Here is an 18,067-nt window from a genome sequence, read left to right on the forward strand (position 1 = left end):
ACAAACAAAAAAAATCCTAAAAATGCTTAATCTGATTCAGCATAGAGCAATGTCAGTACTAATTGCATGAAAATAAAGAATATGTATCTTGTTGCAGAAGGAGAAAATTGAGAAAGATGCATATGCATTACATTAGTTAGTGCACAAAAATATTTAAATACTATTTTGAAAGAAGGAAATTTAAACCAATATCAGCATCCACTACCACTATTCTTTTAACTCTATTGTTTGAAGGTGATATGGTCCCTTAGAATAATATTTAACTTCCAAGTCTCTTCTCCCATAATTTAAAGTAATCTCTGATAAAAAAGATTAGTTACAGATGTATACTGATGGTTTTTTGTTCTTGTTCTTGCCCTCTTTTGAAGTTAGGACCTATATACTGAAATTATATGTATTTCAAAGATATAAATATGTACATGTAAATTTATAAAAATATTTTAAAAATGCTACATCCTTTTCCATAATCCAGTTCCCCACAGACTGCAGTACAAGCACCTGCTGAAAAGTTCTGTATTAAAAAATTATTTATTTTCCTGTTCAGAGACATGATCACACCCTGCCAGCTGGCCTTGTATTGTTAACATCTCTGAACAGGATGGGTAAGTGGTGTTACACTTCCAAACTCTGCCCATAAATGTAATCAGTGCCAGTCCTGGTATTACTAAGAGATACTTGCTGACAGTGTGCTGCAGAGCTGCTCAACCTCTTACACCACCATGGCCACACTGACACTAGTATGACAATGGTGGCCCCTGGGAGCCAGGAGGAGCTGCCAGATTTGGGGAATCCCCCATTCACCCCACTCTCATTTAAGCAGATCTGCACCCAGGAACAGCATGACCACCAAAAAGTCTCTACAGAGAAGCCCTTCTGGCGTTCCCTAAGCACAATGGGGCATTAGAGGCAGCTCACCTCCTCACAGAGGTCTGGCTGCCCCACCAAGGAAGTCAAGTTGTGAAGCCCTTTGGCAGCACAGCTTGAGACTACACGACATCAGGAAAGACGAATGTCAAAGGGGATCTCATCCAAGATGCTGTGCAGACAAAGACAGCAGGGGAAGCAAACTGCAACCTCCCCATCCACTCCTTTTACACTGCGGAAGCTTCAAAAGGCAGATCTTACACAGCGAAGCAAAACAGCACGAGAATACTTCTGACAGGAGCTTTGTAAAGAGGTGTATCAGCTTCAGCTCACATTTCCATCCAAGACACTCGAACAGCTCCGATCCCTGCTGTTCTTCATCTCCTAAAGGCTGAGTCTCCAGTGCTTCACTGCTGCAGGGGGAATGCCCACCCATCACAGACATCTCCCAGTCTGTCTGCAGGCATCACCACAGAAACATACAGGCTTGTCTCACTTTGATGGCTGCTTTTGTAACTGCTAAAGACATTTCTGGCTTGTTTTTGAATTGCAGTGCAGAACTAGAGTGATGGTCACAAAGAAATGGCACTGGCTTGGCAAACTCTGTTCTACAGCTGGTTCACAGGACTTCGGAACAGACTACAATATTCTTTTGGAGTACTTCCCTTTAGCTGCTAAACTGAGGCATAAAAAGGAGAAAAACTGCATAAATACTGTGAAAAATGATAGCAGGGAGAGCTTCTCTTAGTCGGTGATTTTGACACTTAAAATTTTGTTTTCAGCAAACACCTTTCTTTTATTTTCTTTTGTCTTTAGGAAAATAAAGATGTTCCTTCCTATATGTGTGTGGCCCAAGACTGGAACATCATTTTGTTACAGGAGATAAAGATGTCAACAGTTGCAAACTTTTATGCCTTTGTTTATTTTTGTTATTTTTGATCTAAAATTTTTTTATGAATGGAACAAACAGACTCAAATCTTTTGTATGACTCATGCACACAGCCTGTGTTTTAACTGCTGATATTTGTTCTATGTGTTCTTGGCTTTTTTCTGCCAGATGAATGAAAGAGAAATTGCACACATGACTTAAGGAGAGCTTCTCTTTGCTCTTTGTGTTTGTAGTGCTGCTAGTTAGATTTGCATGCTTTGACTTGTTGGGAAGATTCATTGCTGGCAGAGCAATGAGGTCTGGACAGTTGGCAGGTCAAAACATCTATTAGTGTGATTGTGCAGAAGAAGTTTGGCTCCATGGTAGAGAAGATCCCTCTGAAACAAATGTGGAGACTGGGAAATAAATTATTAAGGAGGATGTTGCAAAAACATACATCAATACGGTTCAATATGTGGTTGGAAGGTAATTGAAAAAAATTATGTAGACTCTGACTTAAAAGGAGAGTCTGATGAACACACACTATAATTTCTGATGGCAATGTCTGGCTGCTGAACCTGTCACGATCCAAAGTAGCACTGGAAAAAGGCCAAGCCCAGTCTCTAAGGCAGGGTTTAAGCATGATGGAGTCTGCCAGAGAATTTTGGTTATTCTCACTTCTTTCCTATATTACTTCAGCTGTAGGAGGACATGTTCCACTGAAGCATTTTAATCCCTCTTCCTATTCAGAAAGTATTTAATATGCTCCTAACTTTATGTTCCATTGAACTCTGCACATAAGCATCTTCCAGAGAGATGTATAAAATAGCTCATCACTGTGTTAATTTTCATGTATTAATTATAGTGCTGCCCACAGCTGCTTAAATTTTACCACCACTTACAATCCTTTCAACCATCTCATAGTTGTGGGGTGGGTTGCTGTGGGTTATATCTCTTATATCTCTTTTTTTCTTTTTTTTTTTTTAAACAAAACTATCTGACATTAAACACAAATTGTTTGAATTAAATAAATACTGAAGAAGATTATGTAATCCAGTTCAGGATACAAATCCAAGCTATCACTGTCTCTTCCAGATATATATAGAACTAAGTCTATATTAATCTCAAAAAAAAAGAAATGGAAAGGCGATACTAATTTTGGTTGCAATGTTATTTGTCTTGTTTTTGATCAATTCTTCTTTTCTTTTCTTTTCTTTTCTTTTTTTGTTGTTTTCTTTTTTATTGTTTTATTTTTATTGCTTTCTTTTTTTGTTTTATTTTTTATTGCCTTCTTTTTAATTGTTTTCTTCTTTTTTTCTTTTCTTTTTTTATTGTTTTATTTTTTATTGTTTTCTTTTCTTCTTTTTATTGTTTTATTTTTTATTGTTTTCTTTTTTGTTGTTTTCTTTTTTTATTGTTTTATTTTTATTGCTTTCTTTTTTTATTGTTTTCTTTTTTATTGTCTTCTTTTTTATTGTTTTCTTTTTATTGTTTTATTTTTATTGTTCTCTTTTTTCTTTTTTTATTGTCTTCTTTTTTATTGTTTTATTTTTATTGCTTTCTTTTTTGTTTTATTTTTTATTGCCTTCTTTTTAATTGTTTTCTTCTTTTTTCTTTTCTTTTTTAATTGTTTTTTTTTTTATTGTTTTCTTTTCTTTTCTTCTTTTTATTGTTTTATTTTTATTGTTTTCTTTTTTGTTGTTTTCTTTTTTTATTGTTTTATTTTTATTGCTTTCTTTTTTTATTGTTTTCTTTTTTATTGTCTTCTTTTTTATTGTTTTCTTTTTATTGTTTTATTTTTATTGTTCTCTTTTTTCTTTTTTTATTGTCTTCTTTTTTATTGTTTTATTGTTTTATTTTTTATTGTTTTATTTTTATTGTCTTCTTTTTTATTTTTTTTATTGTTTTATTTTTATTGTTTTCTTTTTTCTTTTTTTATTGTCTTCTTTTTTATTGTTTTCTTTTTTATTGTTTTATTTTTTCTTTTTTTATTTTTTCTTGTTTTATTTTTATTGTTTTCTTTTTTCTTTTTTATTGTTTTATTTTTTATTGTCTTCTTTTTTGTTTTATTGGTTTTTTATTGTTTTATTTTTATTGTTCTCTTTTTTCTTTTTTTATTGTTTTCTTTTTTATTGTCTTCTTTTTTATTGTTTTATTGGGGTTTTTTATTGTTTTATTTTTATTGTTCTCTTTTTTCTTTTTTTATTGTTTTCTTTTTTATTGTCTTCTTTTTTATTGTTTTATTGGGGTTTTTTATTGTTTTATTTTTTATTGTTTTATTTTTATTGTTTTCTTTTTTCTTTTTTTATTGTTTTATTTTTATTTTTTCTTTTTTTGTTGTCTTCTTTTTTATTCTTTTCTTTTCTTTCTTACCACAAAAAAAAATGACCATAGAAAACAGTAGTAATACCTATTACTGGAAATAAACTCTGGAAGTCTATCTCTTGCTCAATTTTCCTTGGCATATTTAGGGTCCAGAGTTCCTTTAACTTGGCAAGCCTGGGCAAGGAACACTTATCCATGTGCATACAGTACATTCACTCCCACATAATTACATTATAAATACTTGTTAATGCTATGAAATCATTTTCTTTCATTTTAACATAGTCTCCAGTCCAGCCGACATTCAAGCACATGAATAACAGTCTCCTAACTTCAATCAGATTACAACTGGGAATAAGGTACTTAGCCATGTGCAGCATCTGGTTGCAGAATTAAGATCATTCATCTCTTGGGTCTTCTTAGGCAATTTTAGTATGAGATACGTGCACATGGATTATGGGGTTCATGCAATGTGGGCTGCTTTACCTAAGACGAGCAAAAATGTTTTCACAAATTGAAGGGCAATCCACACAGGTCATCCAGCAGCTCCTGCAGAAAGTACATCAGCTCCAACAATCACCCAGTTCACGCACTGCGGCATTTAGACGGGGAAATACAGTCCATATACACAGTTCATTAACCCTTCAAGCCAAAAGGAAGGGCGGGCCTATGTGTTTCATCCAAATTAGGGACTTTCTGTTTAAATGACCCTAAAAAATATGTTTCATCTAATATTTGAGAGAGATCAGCATCTTGCAAGACCGCTATTCACTGAGGTTTTACCCAACTATCTTGAAAAGAAGTTTGTGTTTTGTTTGATGTCTACAAGTTCCATTAACAAGTGCATTGGCTCAGAATAATGCGTGATGTTAACAACCTTAGTATGTAATATGCCACACTTTAACCTAAATTCTTCACAAATTATCTCATGTGTTTTTCTATGTCATAAGATTTATTTCCAGCAGTAAAGACATTTTTCAGTATTTTGCTGAAATACATTAAAACCCTATATTTAAATTAAAAAAAACTTTTAAAAGTTAAAAAAACCTCCCAAGATTTTGAGTTGAAATTAGAAGAAGTAATGAACTGAAATTAATGTGCTAATATAAAAAAGAGAAAAGAGTTTTCTGACTGTTTCTGCAAGTTGTTTGTATATAATCATTAATGCATTAAAATGTGTACAAAAATGCATTAAAAGATAAGGAATATTTTCCTGCAGGTACTTAGGACCTAATAAATAATGGATGTGATGATTAACTACATGGGCAGAAGTACAGAGCATTACCAAGAAAAAAACTGCATAAAATCTGGCCTTTGATTGTACGTGCACCATTTTTTTTTAATATACAAAGAACCCACTTGAATATGCTCAGTTGTGTGTGAAGAGAAAACAAAAGAAGTAAGCGCGCTTGAATTAACATTGTATTTTCAAATGAAACATTTAAATATTGCCAAGAGCGCTGAGGGTGCCTGGAACCCGGTGGAAGGGCAGCAGAGGGAGCCGAGCAGAGCACTGTGATGCCCTTCAGCGCTGCTTGAGCAGCCACAGAGGTTTGTGCAGGTCTAGAGAGCTGAAGTAAGACCACCACCAGGGCTTCTCCCTGCCTGGTGATGACCCACCTCGGGCCTCGGGCTGCCTGGGTTGGGCGTGAGGGTCAAAAAGTTCCAGTGGGTCGTACGGGTCGTACGTGTTTTCCATGGAGCGGCGGAGGAGCTTGTTGGGCCAGGCCTCAGCAGGTCGCAACACAAAGTCGACTCGCCCAGCCTGTTTCATCTTGGCAGGAATGGTGACCCTCTTCATCACCCGGCTGTATCCCGGCGCTTGGGCACTGATTATGTATGTCCCTGGAGGCAGGAGTCGCCAGTAGTCTCCATCAGCAGCTTAGGAAAGGTAAAAGCACAATAAAACTTGATTTTTAGTCTCGCACCCTTTAAAGTTACACAGTCACATACCCGTGCGCACGCAGATAGCACAAGCATTTAGGGGGCAGGCTGTGGAAGGATCTCACGCTCTGAAAAATGTTTGAATGCAAACTCTAGATGACAAAAAGAGACTTTGCCTGTGAAAACTTGGGCTTTGGGAGCTAATGGAGTAAAATTCACATACAAAATGTCAGCAACTGCTGTTCCTGTATCACAGGGAAGAGAAACTTTCCTTCGTTCTGCTTTCCCAAGGGTACAGAGCATAACTCCCAAAGAAATTAATTTAAAGCTATGTGAAACTTAAGAAAGTGAAATCAGAATCCAGGCTGCAATATATATATTTAGTATGTCTAAGGAGCTAAGAAATCCCTGCTTTTATTAAATTACATTCAATTACTTTGCAGACATTCTAGCACATAAGACTATGGAGTCAGAGCTGCAGCTGGTATAAATTGCCATTAGTGTAAAATGGGTGCAAATTTCCTCCAGCTGAAGGTTAGAGCCTGAAGGAAAAATCAGGGAATTTTAAAACAGAAAAAATTATTCTTCATTTTATATTTCCTTTATTTTGAATGGTAAGTCTCTTAGCTAAGTAAATGTTGCGTTAATGCTATTTTCTTGTGGAATTTCTTTTTTTTAACACTGAAATAAAAAACTTTTTAATCATATAACATTCTTAATCCCACCTAACTAAAGAACAAATACTCCTCTTTCCTTCAATATAAACACGTTTTTATTTAATTCTTAATCCTTTAAAGGTTCACTGCCAATGGGAAGCCATTGTCTGGAAAGAAGTTTGAAAAGACCCTAATTCATGCCAGAGTCTCCCACCAGCCAAAACGATCTGCAACATCTCCACTATTGTATCCCCTCTAATGCTAGTTTTTTTGGAAGCTGGAAAGCATCCATTACATTATAAGCCATTCTGGCTTTCCAAATTGATTCAACAACTGCCATTAGAGCAAAATGTTACCATTCATGTCTTCTGTTTTGCACTCCTATGGCCTACCCTGTTCTCACTGAAATCAATAATAAAAACAGAGCATTGATTTCGGTGACAGCCTAAAAGCTCAGAACTTTATGACTGTGAAAATTAGCAGTTACATACCCCTCAGTACATGTTTGCCAGTTAGTGGTGGGTATAATAATTCAATGTTCTAGTTTTTTTCATTTGATATAACTATTGTACCAAAATTGCATATGTTTATGCATTTCCACATGAATAACAAAGGTTGCAGACCTTTCAATTACTCCAATTATTCTAGTTGTTAAGGTCAGAGTAGATCCTAATCTACTATCTACAGCATGCTCACAATATCTCAGCTAACTTATTCCATCAGTGCTCCACTCCGAGCTACAGCCCCTGAGCAGACCTATTGCCCTATTTCCCCAAACACTGGCTTTGGTGGACAGCAGACAACTCCAGCTAAAATTTTTCACGACAAGAACTCTGTCATGCCAGAGACATGTCAAACTCAACAGCCAGCTTGACATGTCTTCTTTCTTGTTATTCTAGAAGCAAAGACACAGCTGAGCCTTCAGTTCTCTGTTAAGGTGCCATTTCTATCAAATATGACAAGACTTTTGCAGATTCAGCTCTCAGTACTTTCCCTTTGTCCCAGAAAAGATCTTAGACTGAAAATATTACCTGTGGTAACATCATGTTGAATGCCCCTGACTGAAATACGAGCATTTTTTATTGGGTTGCCAAACTTATCAGACACAATTCCTTTTATCCCCCGATGAACCTGGTAAAACAAAGTAAAGTTAGATGGGAGTCACTTATTACAGTACCACTTCCTCAGCTTCTACAAGAAAACCCCTGCAGAGAGTAAACTACTGTCAAAAGGTTCAACCTGTTATAGAGGGTCTCAGGTGCTAATGCCCCTTCAGATCACATTCCCTATTTAGGGAGCTACAAGGGGGCTATGAGAAAGGGATAATGGAATCAGAGCTTTTTTGGGGGTGAGGAATATGGCTCTGCATTGAGAGACCCTTCTCTGCACAAGTCACTGGCACCTCATGATCTGACCACAGTATTTAAAGACTGCTTCTGGATGTCTGCCCTAGACCCAGAACCACAAAGAAACGAAAAGTTAAGGCTTTAAAAACCAATCCAAGGCTCTGTACACAATGAGAAGGCATCACTTTAGATGCTTGGGACTCATCATCGCTCTGCTGCCTTACACTTCCAAAATGAAAATATTTGTCGTGGGTTTCTGTGGCTGGGTTTTGGTAGCAGGAGGGGCTACAGGGGTGGCTTCTGTTAGAAGCTGCCAGAAGCTTCTCCTGTCCCGTGGAGCCAATGCCAGACGGCTCCAGGACAGACTTCCTGCCTCTGGCCAAGGCCGATCCAATTAGGAGCAACAGTAACACCTCCAAGACAACATATTTGAAAACAAAAGATTGTTGCACAGAATAAATTCCTACCAGGGAAGAGTGGAGTGAGAACATGGGAATAACAAGGTAGACACCAAGGTCGGTGTAGAAGGAGGGGTAGGAGGTGCTCCAGGCAGCGGAGCTGAGGTTCCCCTGCAGCCCGTGGTGCAGACCATGGTGGGGCAGCTGTGCCCCTGCAGCCCATGGGGGACCATCGGGGTGCAGAGATCCACCTGAAGCCCATGGAGGAGCCCATGCTGGAGCAGGTGGATGCATGAAGGAGGCTGTGACCCCATGGGAGGCCTAGGATGGTGGGGTGTCCTGCCGGAGACCTGCAGCCCATGGAGAGGGAAGCCCATGCTGGAGCAGGTTTTTCCTGGGTAGGACTTGTGGCCCCTTGGGGGCTCATTCATGAAGGACTGCACCCCATGGAGGAGTGACCCACGGGACAGTGGTTTGGGAAGAACTGCTGCCTGAGGGATGGACTCACATTGGAGAGGTCCATCAAGGACTGTATCCTGTGGGAGAGACCCCACAGGAGCAGGGGAAGGACTCCTCTCCCTGAGCAGTGGCAGAAACAACAACTGACCGCAACCCCTATTCCCTGTCCCCCTGCACTGCTGGGGGGGAAGAGGGAGAACATGGAAGGAAGGAGGGGTGGGGGAAAGGTGTTTTTAAGACTCTTTTATTTCTCACTCTTTGGTTCTTATCCTGTTAGTAATAAATGTAAGTATTATCCCCACTTTGAGTCTTGTTTTGCCCGTGAAGGTAATCAGTCACTGACCTCTCCCAGCTCTTATCTCTACTCATGAATTCTTAGCTGGTTTTTTTCTCTCTCCTCTGTCTAGTCGCAGAGGGAGAGAGTGAGTGGCTTTAGTAGGTACCTGGCCAGGGTCAACCCACTACAGTATTTTATATTGGGAAGTCTATATGACCTTTTTAAGTGAGAAATAATTCCATTTTTATTTTTTGTCTGAACTGCTATGATCAGCTTGAGCTGTTCTTTACTTCACTTTCCCACCTTCTTATTTTCCTCTCATTTTCTCCTCCCCAGTATCCTTTGTCACAAAAGAATAGAAAAAAAAGCATAAAGCTTCAAAACAATGGGAAAAATATATTTGCTTTTCTGTGGAGTATAAAGACACTTAAAAATAAACATTAAAATATCCAACTTTACAGAAATTCATAATAAAAAACTGAAAATAAAATGTCTGGTCTAGTGACAGCAGTTTTTTATTTAAGGTGAGACTGTGTTGTCACTGCTCTTGTTAAAAGGCCATTCTGTACTGAGTGGAGCTATTCACAGGAAGATTTAGGAACAGCTCAGTATAAGGACTTGAAAACTGGCCCTTATGATGTAGCACTGCAATTTGCTTTTCAGCATGGGCTTGAGGATTTGTCTTATGGATAGTGAATAAATCTGGTCAGAAGAGTCATCTTGGACCCAAATTTAATTTACAGTGTAGACATACTGAAACAAGTATGACCTCATTCACCTTCAATAATAATTTTGCAATTACAACATAACAGGATAAAAACGACAAAACTGAAATTTCTTTAACAATGTTGTTTTGGTTTCCTTTAGTAAATGAACTATTTTTCATTTTTCCTCAACTCCGTGCCATATGAGTTTGGGAGAGTGTTTTGATATTAATTCTCATGGGGAGAAGGGATAGGCATTTAGGAAAATGAATTCTGCTTCTGTGTGTTAAACCAAGTGGATTTGTACACACACCAAACAGCCTGGTACATATCAGAATAAGAAAAGTTTGAATTGGTTATGGCAGATTTAATCCTTATCGGGGGTAATTCAGTCATCCTTATCTACAAAGTAGTTTTGCTTACTGTCCTGCATTTACTCAAAAAGCTTTTCCAGCACAGACTTCTACAGTATCTCGCACTATAAAATCTTTACATCTTGAAGACTTCAATTGCAATATATATGGATTTAACCCAGCTCCATTTGGATTCACTAAAACTCATTTTCATCAGACAGCTGTAAAACGAAATGAGTTTGGTGGTCTGTACTGTAGACTTTATTGAATGATAATACTTACCACAAGTAGCAAGAGGTTGCTTAGAAAGGCCATAAAAACACTCCTAACAATTTTAAATTACTGCGTACTCTATCAAAATAAGGCATGACAGAAAGCTAGTCTACTAATGGCTGAGAGAAAGATGAGCAACTTCTGTTTCTGTGCTCACTTACTTATTGTCAGTGAGATATTTGTTTTTGCTGAGCTTAAACTTATTATCAAAAATTACTTTTAAATGGCATGTTTTAATGCTCAGAGACACACAGTTGTTCCTTTTGAAGATCTGGCTTCAGATCTTTCAGATCTTTCTACTTCCATAAAGAAATCAAGATGGAAAGTGTGTAAATGGCATTTCTAGCAAGATTTTAGCTGAATCTAAATCTTGCTGTGGGACGGTAGGATTAGGGACACAAACACGGAATGTGGAAAAGAAAAAGTTTCAGGAAGGTCTCTGGAGAGCTGATCTTGTTGCTTTAATCTTCAAGAGAGAGGTTGATTCATACTTTTCTGAATATGTGGGTTTTCTATAATGTTAAATTTTGGACAGATAATGTATAACGTTGCCCAAAGTATTCACAGATAATTCCCTTTCTCAGTGTTTTCAAGGCCTTTACAGTCCTCAATCTCAACTTTTCCTGCAGCACAGGCAGAATATTTTCTGTGGGTACTGCTAGACAGACTGAGGCACCAAGGACCCTGGTGGAGTGTCATGATTGATTCAGCTCTATCTTGACAGTTAACTGGGGAAACAGTAAAAAAACTAATACTGACAATGAAAAAGTGAAACTGAGCACAAAGGTCTGTAAAAGCAGAGCCATACCATTTCCATGTAATTCAGAAGGGCACCTTTGTTTTCATGCCAGATTGTAAACAGTTCTTCCTCCAAAGGAAACTTTTCGCATCCTACCTCCACGGTAATTTCAAAGCAATTTGTGTGAAGGTAATTAAAATCTGCCATACCTATAGATTTAAAAAGAAAAAGATGAGCTCATGAACAAGCAATGTAGCCTTTAACTGCAGCTTTGCTGCTGCAATCATCTGAATGCCGTCTCAGTGGGTGTAGATTATTATATTGCAAAGAGTATATGCTAGTATATAAAAAGTATTCAACAAAATCAGAATTCAACAACTTGTTTCAACTATGAATTAACTAATGACGATGACACTTCTTTGAGGCAAAAAAGCGTAATTTTAAATTCTTATTCTCCTGACCAAGAAGTAGTGATAGAGCGATGAGGATTGGTTAATCATGGTAATTGGATAATCGGCTGTATCAGAGGTGATTGCCAAGGGTCACCAGAACAGAAATGACCTTTTGCCATTGTTATGTTCAAAACTGTTTCTGTACAAAAGACATTGGATATAATTTTGAGAAGAATGTAAGCCAAAGATACTTAAACCTAATTCTCACCCATGCCCCAAAGCATTCTCAACGCCTAGTTTCAACATAATTATTTGGGGATCAAGCTGAGTCCTATTTGAAAACACAACTGAACCACTGCTGAAAATTTATGAACACTGATATTTCATCCATGCCAGTATTGCAGGAATCCTAAAGAAAACACAATACTATTATTGGAGAAATCAAATTAACAACAAAAGCACAAATGAATGGGATGTTTGTAATTTTCCCGGGAAAAAAAAGATTATTTAAACAGATTGAAAAATCAGCACTTGCAAAATGGATTCAAACTCATGCTGCTAAGGAATAAGAGCATAGCATTAAGCATTTATTTCTACATTTTAGATTTGGAAAACAAAATTTTATTATACTAAAGCAAATGTAAACCTTGCATAACTTATTAACTTTCCTCAAGTCACAATGGGGCTGAATACGTCCCATGGGATCTGAATACAAATGTTACCCACATACATTTTGCTGCTTAAATCCCCTACAAGCTACGTTTTGCAGGTGTATGACCTTAAGCAAATTAAAATGAATAAAATTACTTTGTTCAAACCCTTGTGTCTTATAAAGGTCACACAGAGGTTTTACCTCACTTGATATGACAGTAAAGTGGTTTTACCTCCAGTGAAGCTGTACCACTCAGCACCATTTATGATACCTCCACGTTTTACAAAGTTTCCACCACAGCGTAGTTCGGATCGGTCTGAGATGACAGGATGTGCATCTGCATAGGCTTTAGCCAGCATTTTAAATACCTGCAACAAACAGTTTTGAAATACATTTGCTTTTACAAACTGTAAACATTGTCATTGCTGCTAGTAACTATTGGTGTTGCAAGCCCAGACAATGAGCCACCCACCCAGACACTGAGCCCCCTTGAGACTGAAGGAAGCAATGAACTGCTGTGCAAGGAAGTTTTCATTTTTTGCTAGGAAGTTTTCATTTGTCTTCTGCTCTAAGGTCCTTCTCTGCAATCCAATATATTTAGCCAGAGACAACATTTTAAATACCAGCGGATTTTGTGATACTTGGCTTCCATCTATCATCTGGGACAGGAGCAGAAGGCTGGTTTGGTTGTACTTCAAGTCCCCAGTTTTAAAGTTGAAATTATCTCTCCCTGTTATTGTAGAATCCTAGAATGGATTGGGTTAGAAAGGTCATTAAAGATCATCTTGTTCCAACTCCCTTGCCCTGGGAAGGGACACCTCCCACTAGTTCAGGTTGCTCAAATCCACGTCCAAACTGGCCTTGAACAGTTCCAGGGGCGGGGCGTCCACAACTTTTCTAGGAAACCTGTTCCAGTGTCTCACCACCCTCACAGTGAAAAATTTCTTCCTTATATATAATCTAAATATATCCTCTTTCAGTTTAAAGCCATTCCCCTTTGTCCTATCACTACCTGCCCTCGTAAAAAAGTCCCTCTCTGTCTTTCTGGTAGACCTCCTTTAGGTTGTGTTTTATCTTTTGCTATTTTTACCCTTTAAAAAATACTTATATCACCTTCAGTCCAACTAAATCTTCACATTGACTGCTGCTGTTTAAAATAGACAATGTCAATTTGCTTTGGACTTATCACTCACACAGGCAAACCTGACTGATCTCAATGACAGTTGCTTCTTTGTGAGGCAGAAACCATTCCCAAAAAGTGAATGAAAGTAATGTAGGATGTCACCACTGATTTCCTAAGAGTGTTGATACTGATGAAGAGCAGAGCAGTCACTACACAGAAAAGAACAGTGACAGTGACAGAAGAAACAGCAGTGATTTGCAGAAACCATTTATTTGAATCGTGTTCCTGCTCTTCTTTTCCAATGTTTATTCCAACTTTGTACAAAAATCCCCCCTCTCCTTTTTGTTTATTTGAACTTCATCTGCAAAGGCTATGCTTTCAGATTTCAAGATTGAACTTACAGCAGTTGTCAGATGCTATTTGATCCTACTTGATTCATCATCAAGGGTTTCATTGCATTTTGCTTAAGACAATGTGTGCAAGGAGTTGGGTGACTAAAATACTAGTTTTAGAAGTAATCCTAAACTTTATCCTTGATGTCAAAATGACCAATCACACAACATTGATTAACATTTATGGTTGTTTACAATAATCACAAAGCTGAGTCAATTATGGGATCAGATAGGTTACCGGGAAAAGGTGGAAAGAGACTGTAATATAAGTGTAAAGGCAATTTACCAAAATACTTCCGATAACCAGACACTAAAAATTCTGACTTAATATAAAACGTTTCCACAGCTCCCTTGAGTTTCCATGTGTCTAAGTATTGTCCAACACAGAAAATTAAGTATCCTTCAAAATTCTGCTGAAAAGAAGTGGATGTTAATTAAATTAAGAGGAACTTTTACTGCCAATAGTTCAGTGCCAGACTCAATATCTTTAATTTCTACAGGAATTCGGGTACCACTTCTGAACATCCTGTGAAAGGAATTTGCTAAAAGTTTTGAATGTGCCAATGTGACTTAGGAGTACGTTCCTCAGCTTTTACAATGACATCTGCAGATGTGCTATTTTCAGTGACCAAGTCTTCTCTTGTTTCACAGCAAGGGACATAAGGCTTTTGCCTGGTCACTAGTGCAAGTGAACAAAGACAAGTGGTAGTGAGAAGAGAAAGCGATAATTCCAAAAGCAAGTAATAGGTTTTAAAAAAAAAAAGTTACACTTTTTTTGAAAAAAATTAAAAGTTCCTGGATAACAATACATTTGTTGTTACTTAGCAGCTAATGTATGACTAATCATGTACCTCAAAAAAAAACTTAGACATTTAGGTGTAATACTGTGGAACAAAATGGGAAAAAACACAGAGGAATCCTTGCGTCTTTGGTAGCATGATGCTTCGTTTCATAAAATGAGGTCAGTGCTGTTACCTTGGTCAGTACTTTTACGCCACTAATTGTCTCAGGTTGGGGTTTTCAGGGGGATGAAAGGGAGTGTTTCAACTCACCAAAAGGAGTGGACTTGACTTGCTGTAGACCTTTCTGCTCTGGTGAGCAGAAGCATCGATGCAGCTTCTTGTGTAACACAAAGTGAGTGCCTGCTAAAAACACCTGCCTCCCCATAAGTCAAAACATGGGAAAGTTTTGAATAGGTAGGCTGAACCAGATGCAAGAATGTGAGTGTAAGGACATGGTTCAGCTTCGAGACTCCTTGGTCCCCGTAGGCCCAGGCTGTGATACAGGATAAAGAGGCTTGAAATCAGCAGTGTCTTGGAGCAAGTGCCAAGAGGATCCTTGTGCTACCACACACACACACCATGACAGAGTGTGGGGAGGTGGCAGCACCCATATAGATTTTCTAACAGGGCAACTTGGTTTGAATATATTTGTCAGAATTTGACTTTTTAATATTTGGCCATTATCTGTGCTGCAGCATTTCACCCTGGGCTGAAAGTTTCCTCTTGCACAGTAAATGGGAAAGATCAGCAGTCAGGAAAAAGGTTATGGCTAATGTATGGCAGCTAAACCAAACTGCTTTATTTTGGGATGGAGGTTCTCTGGCAGCAGCATCTGCAGATGACTTTGCTTAAATGCAAGTCACTTCCCAGACACAGGTTTTGTAACTTTCTGTGCAAAATTTGAAGTGATACTGATAGTGCTGTTAAGGTTCCTGTGCTGTCATTTGAAAAAATTTGGTTTCATTGAGCACACCCCTATCCCCCTACCACGTATGTTTTAAACTTCCACATTTGCAGCCAACTTCCCAGACTTTGTAGCCACTGACTATGCAGCAATCACCAGTATAGGGCTCCCTGTCTTACAGTGTTGCAAACCAGGGGTCCTTCAGGGCTTGTCCAGCGGTGCACTGCTCTGGGATGGAGCCCTTTGTCTGTGTGACTGTATCACTTCACTCAAAATACACATGCTGTCCCTGAGTGGAGATGACAGAGAGACTGCTGTCCTTCCATTCCACAGGTGAACTGCATTATAAGGCACACATGGCCATATTCCTTCACCATGCATTCTTAAACAAGGATAACCCTAGCCCAGGCAATGGGATATAAATGAACATGTTTATGATTTCCCCTAGTCCTCACCAAGGGCTTCTGTAGCTTTCATTAGCATTCACCAGGTATTTCTTACATAGGTTTTTTACTGTGGAATGCCTGGTTAATTTTACTGCTAAGTCATTTTCATACGTGCATAGTCAGTAGGTATTGTAAAGCTCAGAAGAAACAGATTGATATAAAAATGTTTAGCAGTCATAAATATTTAAATATTTAAATATTTAACATGTTGTAGTGAGAACTGTCGTTTTAGAAGTCAGACCAGAGATATGCTCAAAGATAACGGATGCTTCAAGTCAAAGATCGACTTCTGACTATTTTCAACTGCTGTTAGATATATAAAGAACCACTTTTCTTAGGAAGCCAGGGACATTTTTAGCATACACTAGAAGGCTGATAATCTAGCTGTTCTCCTAGTGGGCATGTAGGCAATGAATACTAGATTGAGGAAACCAAAGGGAAATAGGAAAGATGGTAAAAAATTTCACAGAAGATTTACAGTGTGTCCCAAATGGGGAGCTTTTCAGGGACAAGAGGGGGAAACCTTTCCTGTTCAACTGACCTGGAATAAATGTTACAAGGCTGCCACCATATGGTAGCCAGTCTTGTTTTTTTCCCCTCTATAGATTTCAGCAGAAAATAACACTGTTGGTCAGGCTTGTTCCTTTTCTTCTGGAAATCACTGGTAAAAATACCACAGCCTTGTCCCCCTAAAAATTAAAAACCTGGATTTTCCTAGGCTGTGCTTTATGAAATCATATTTTGCCTCACAAAAGATAGATAAATCTTTCCAGACCATGCTGATAGTGCGTAAATGATCCTATATTTTAAAGCGCATTAAGTAAGTCTATAAATCAGAATCTCATAAAATTCTGAGTTAGAAGGAACCCACGATCTCATCAACTCCATCTCTTAAAAAAATGGCCCATATGAGGATAAAACCTGAAATCTTGACATTATTAGCACCATATTCTAACCAACTGAGCTAATTTCATATTATATGTACACTAATCTCATATTATATATACACTTGCATTATGTATGTAAACGTGAATTTTTACATATTTAACACATACATGCATACACAGAGAGATACACCTACACAACCTAAGTAAATCAAAGTTTGTTATTTGTTAAAAGAAAACATTTCCACATGGAAACCACAGGAGTTTGCTCTTACTGCAAAAACAATATTACCTTCTCATCAGGTGTAGGGGAGAACATTTTTTCTTCCATAGGATGCCTTGAATAGTCATAAGGATAGGTCACAACCAGCTCACCCCCATGGAGGCTGGCAGAGAGCACGAATGGGATAGACCTCAACCATTTCATGACTGCTTTTGTCTCAGGGGCCACCTGAAATTCAGAAGAAAAGAAAAGATGTACCAGCCATGCAGCTCCAAAGGGATTTGGGCAGGATAAAGGCCAGTGGAGAAGAGAGTGTGTCAAAGAGAATGTTGAGGCTCTTTGGCTTTTCCATCCCAAAGGTTAATAAGGGGAGAAAGTCAGTTCACTCCAGGGAACAGATGAGACACGTTGTTCACTGTGGAAAAACTGGAGGGGGAAAAAAAAAAGAGAAACCTTGACAGAAGAATAACTTTTAATTACAGTAATATTTTCAGCAGTTCAAAGTGATGATGGTAGCTTTTTAGGCTGAAAAACTTGTAGTGTTTTACCACTACTAGCAAATCAAACTCCTTATCTAATCTAATTTCTGAATCAGCAGGATTGACTGTGGATGGATAAACTGGAATAGGAGGATCAATTTGTAATTCTCATCACTTGTTGAAAATACGTTTACTATCCTTTTGGTCCAGGTTCATCTGCAAATAAATGAAAACTAAAGCACAGCAACACCTGCAGTTTACCTGCAATGAACTGAAGCAAATAAGTTGCCTTTTTTTTTTTTTTGACATTCCCTCCTCAGAAACACAGGTCAAGGGAGAGGGCACCGAATTCCAGAAGATGCTCGGGCACCTATCCTTTCCCTGGAATGCAGGAGGCTCCTTCACCCCTGTTTCTGAGGAGTAATTTCAGGGCCTTGCTCTCATGCTAGTTCATTCTTAGGGATAACAGTGTCATCTGGTGGCCAGTCCCTGCAAGCCCAGATTCACACCAGTGCCCCTGGAGAGTTGAGGCTCTTTTCCTTGCAGCTGAGTGAAGTTACCAGAGGAAAAGCAAGTGAGGACAGAGGCTGCTCATCCGGAGTCTGCACAAATGCAGATATGCAGGTTTTATAAAAACGAGAAAGATC

At 38.1% G+C, this 18,067-nt stretch overlaps 1 protein-coding gene across 1 annotated transcript in view; it reads right to left on the minus strand.

Annotated features, from left to right (window-relative positions):
* Positions 1-5,428: 5,428 nt before the first annotated feature.
* Positions 5,429-18,067, minus strand: part of CPZ (carboxypeptidase Z) — a 37,752-nt gene continuing 25,113 nt past the window's right edge. The window contains exons 7-11 of the mRNA XM_032686079.1: positions 17,011-17,169; positions 12,420-12,555; positions 11,213-11,352; positions 7,626-7,725; positions 5,429-5,935 (exon numbers count right to left, since the gene is read on the minus strand). Of these exons, the coding sequence (XP_032541970.1) occupies positions 5,580-5,935; positions 7,626-7,725; positions 11,213-11,352; positions 12,420-12,555; positions 17,011-17,169 (891 nt within the window). The 3' untranslated portion in view covers positions 5,429-5,579. The remainder of the gene's footprint in view (positions 5,936-7,625; positions 7,726-11,212; positions 11,353-12,419; positions 12,556-17,010; positions 17,170-18,067) is intronic.

This window comes from Chiroxiphia lanceolata, chromosome 4, assembly GCF_009829145.1.
Source record: "Chiroxiphia lanceolata isolate bChiLan1 chromosome 4, bChiLan1.pri, whole genome shotgun sequence".
In the NCBI taxonomy this organism is placed as follows: Eukaryota; Metazoa; Chordata; class Aves; order Passeriformes; family Pipridae; genus Chiroxiphia; species Chiroxiphia lanceolata.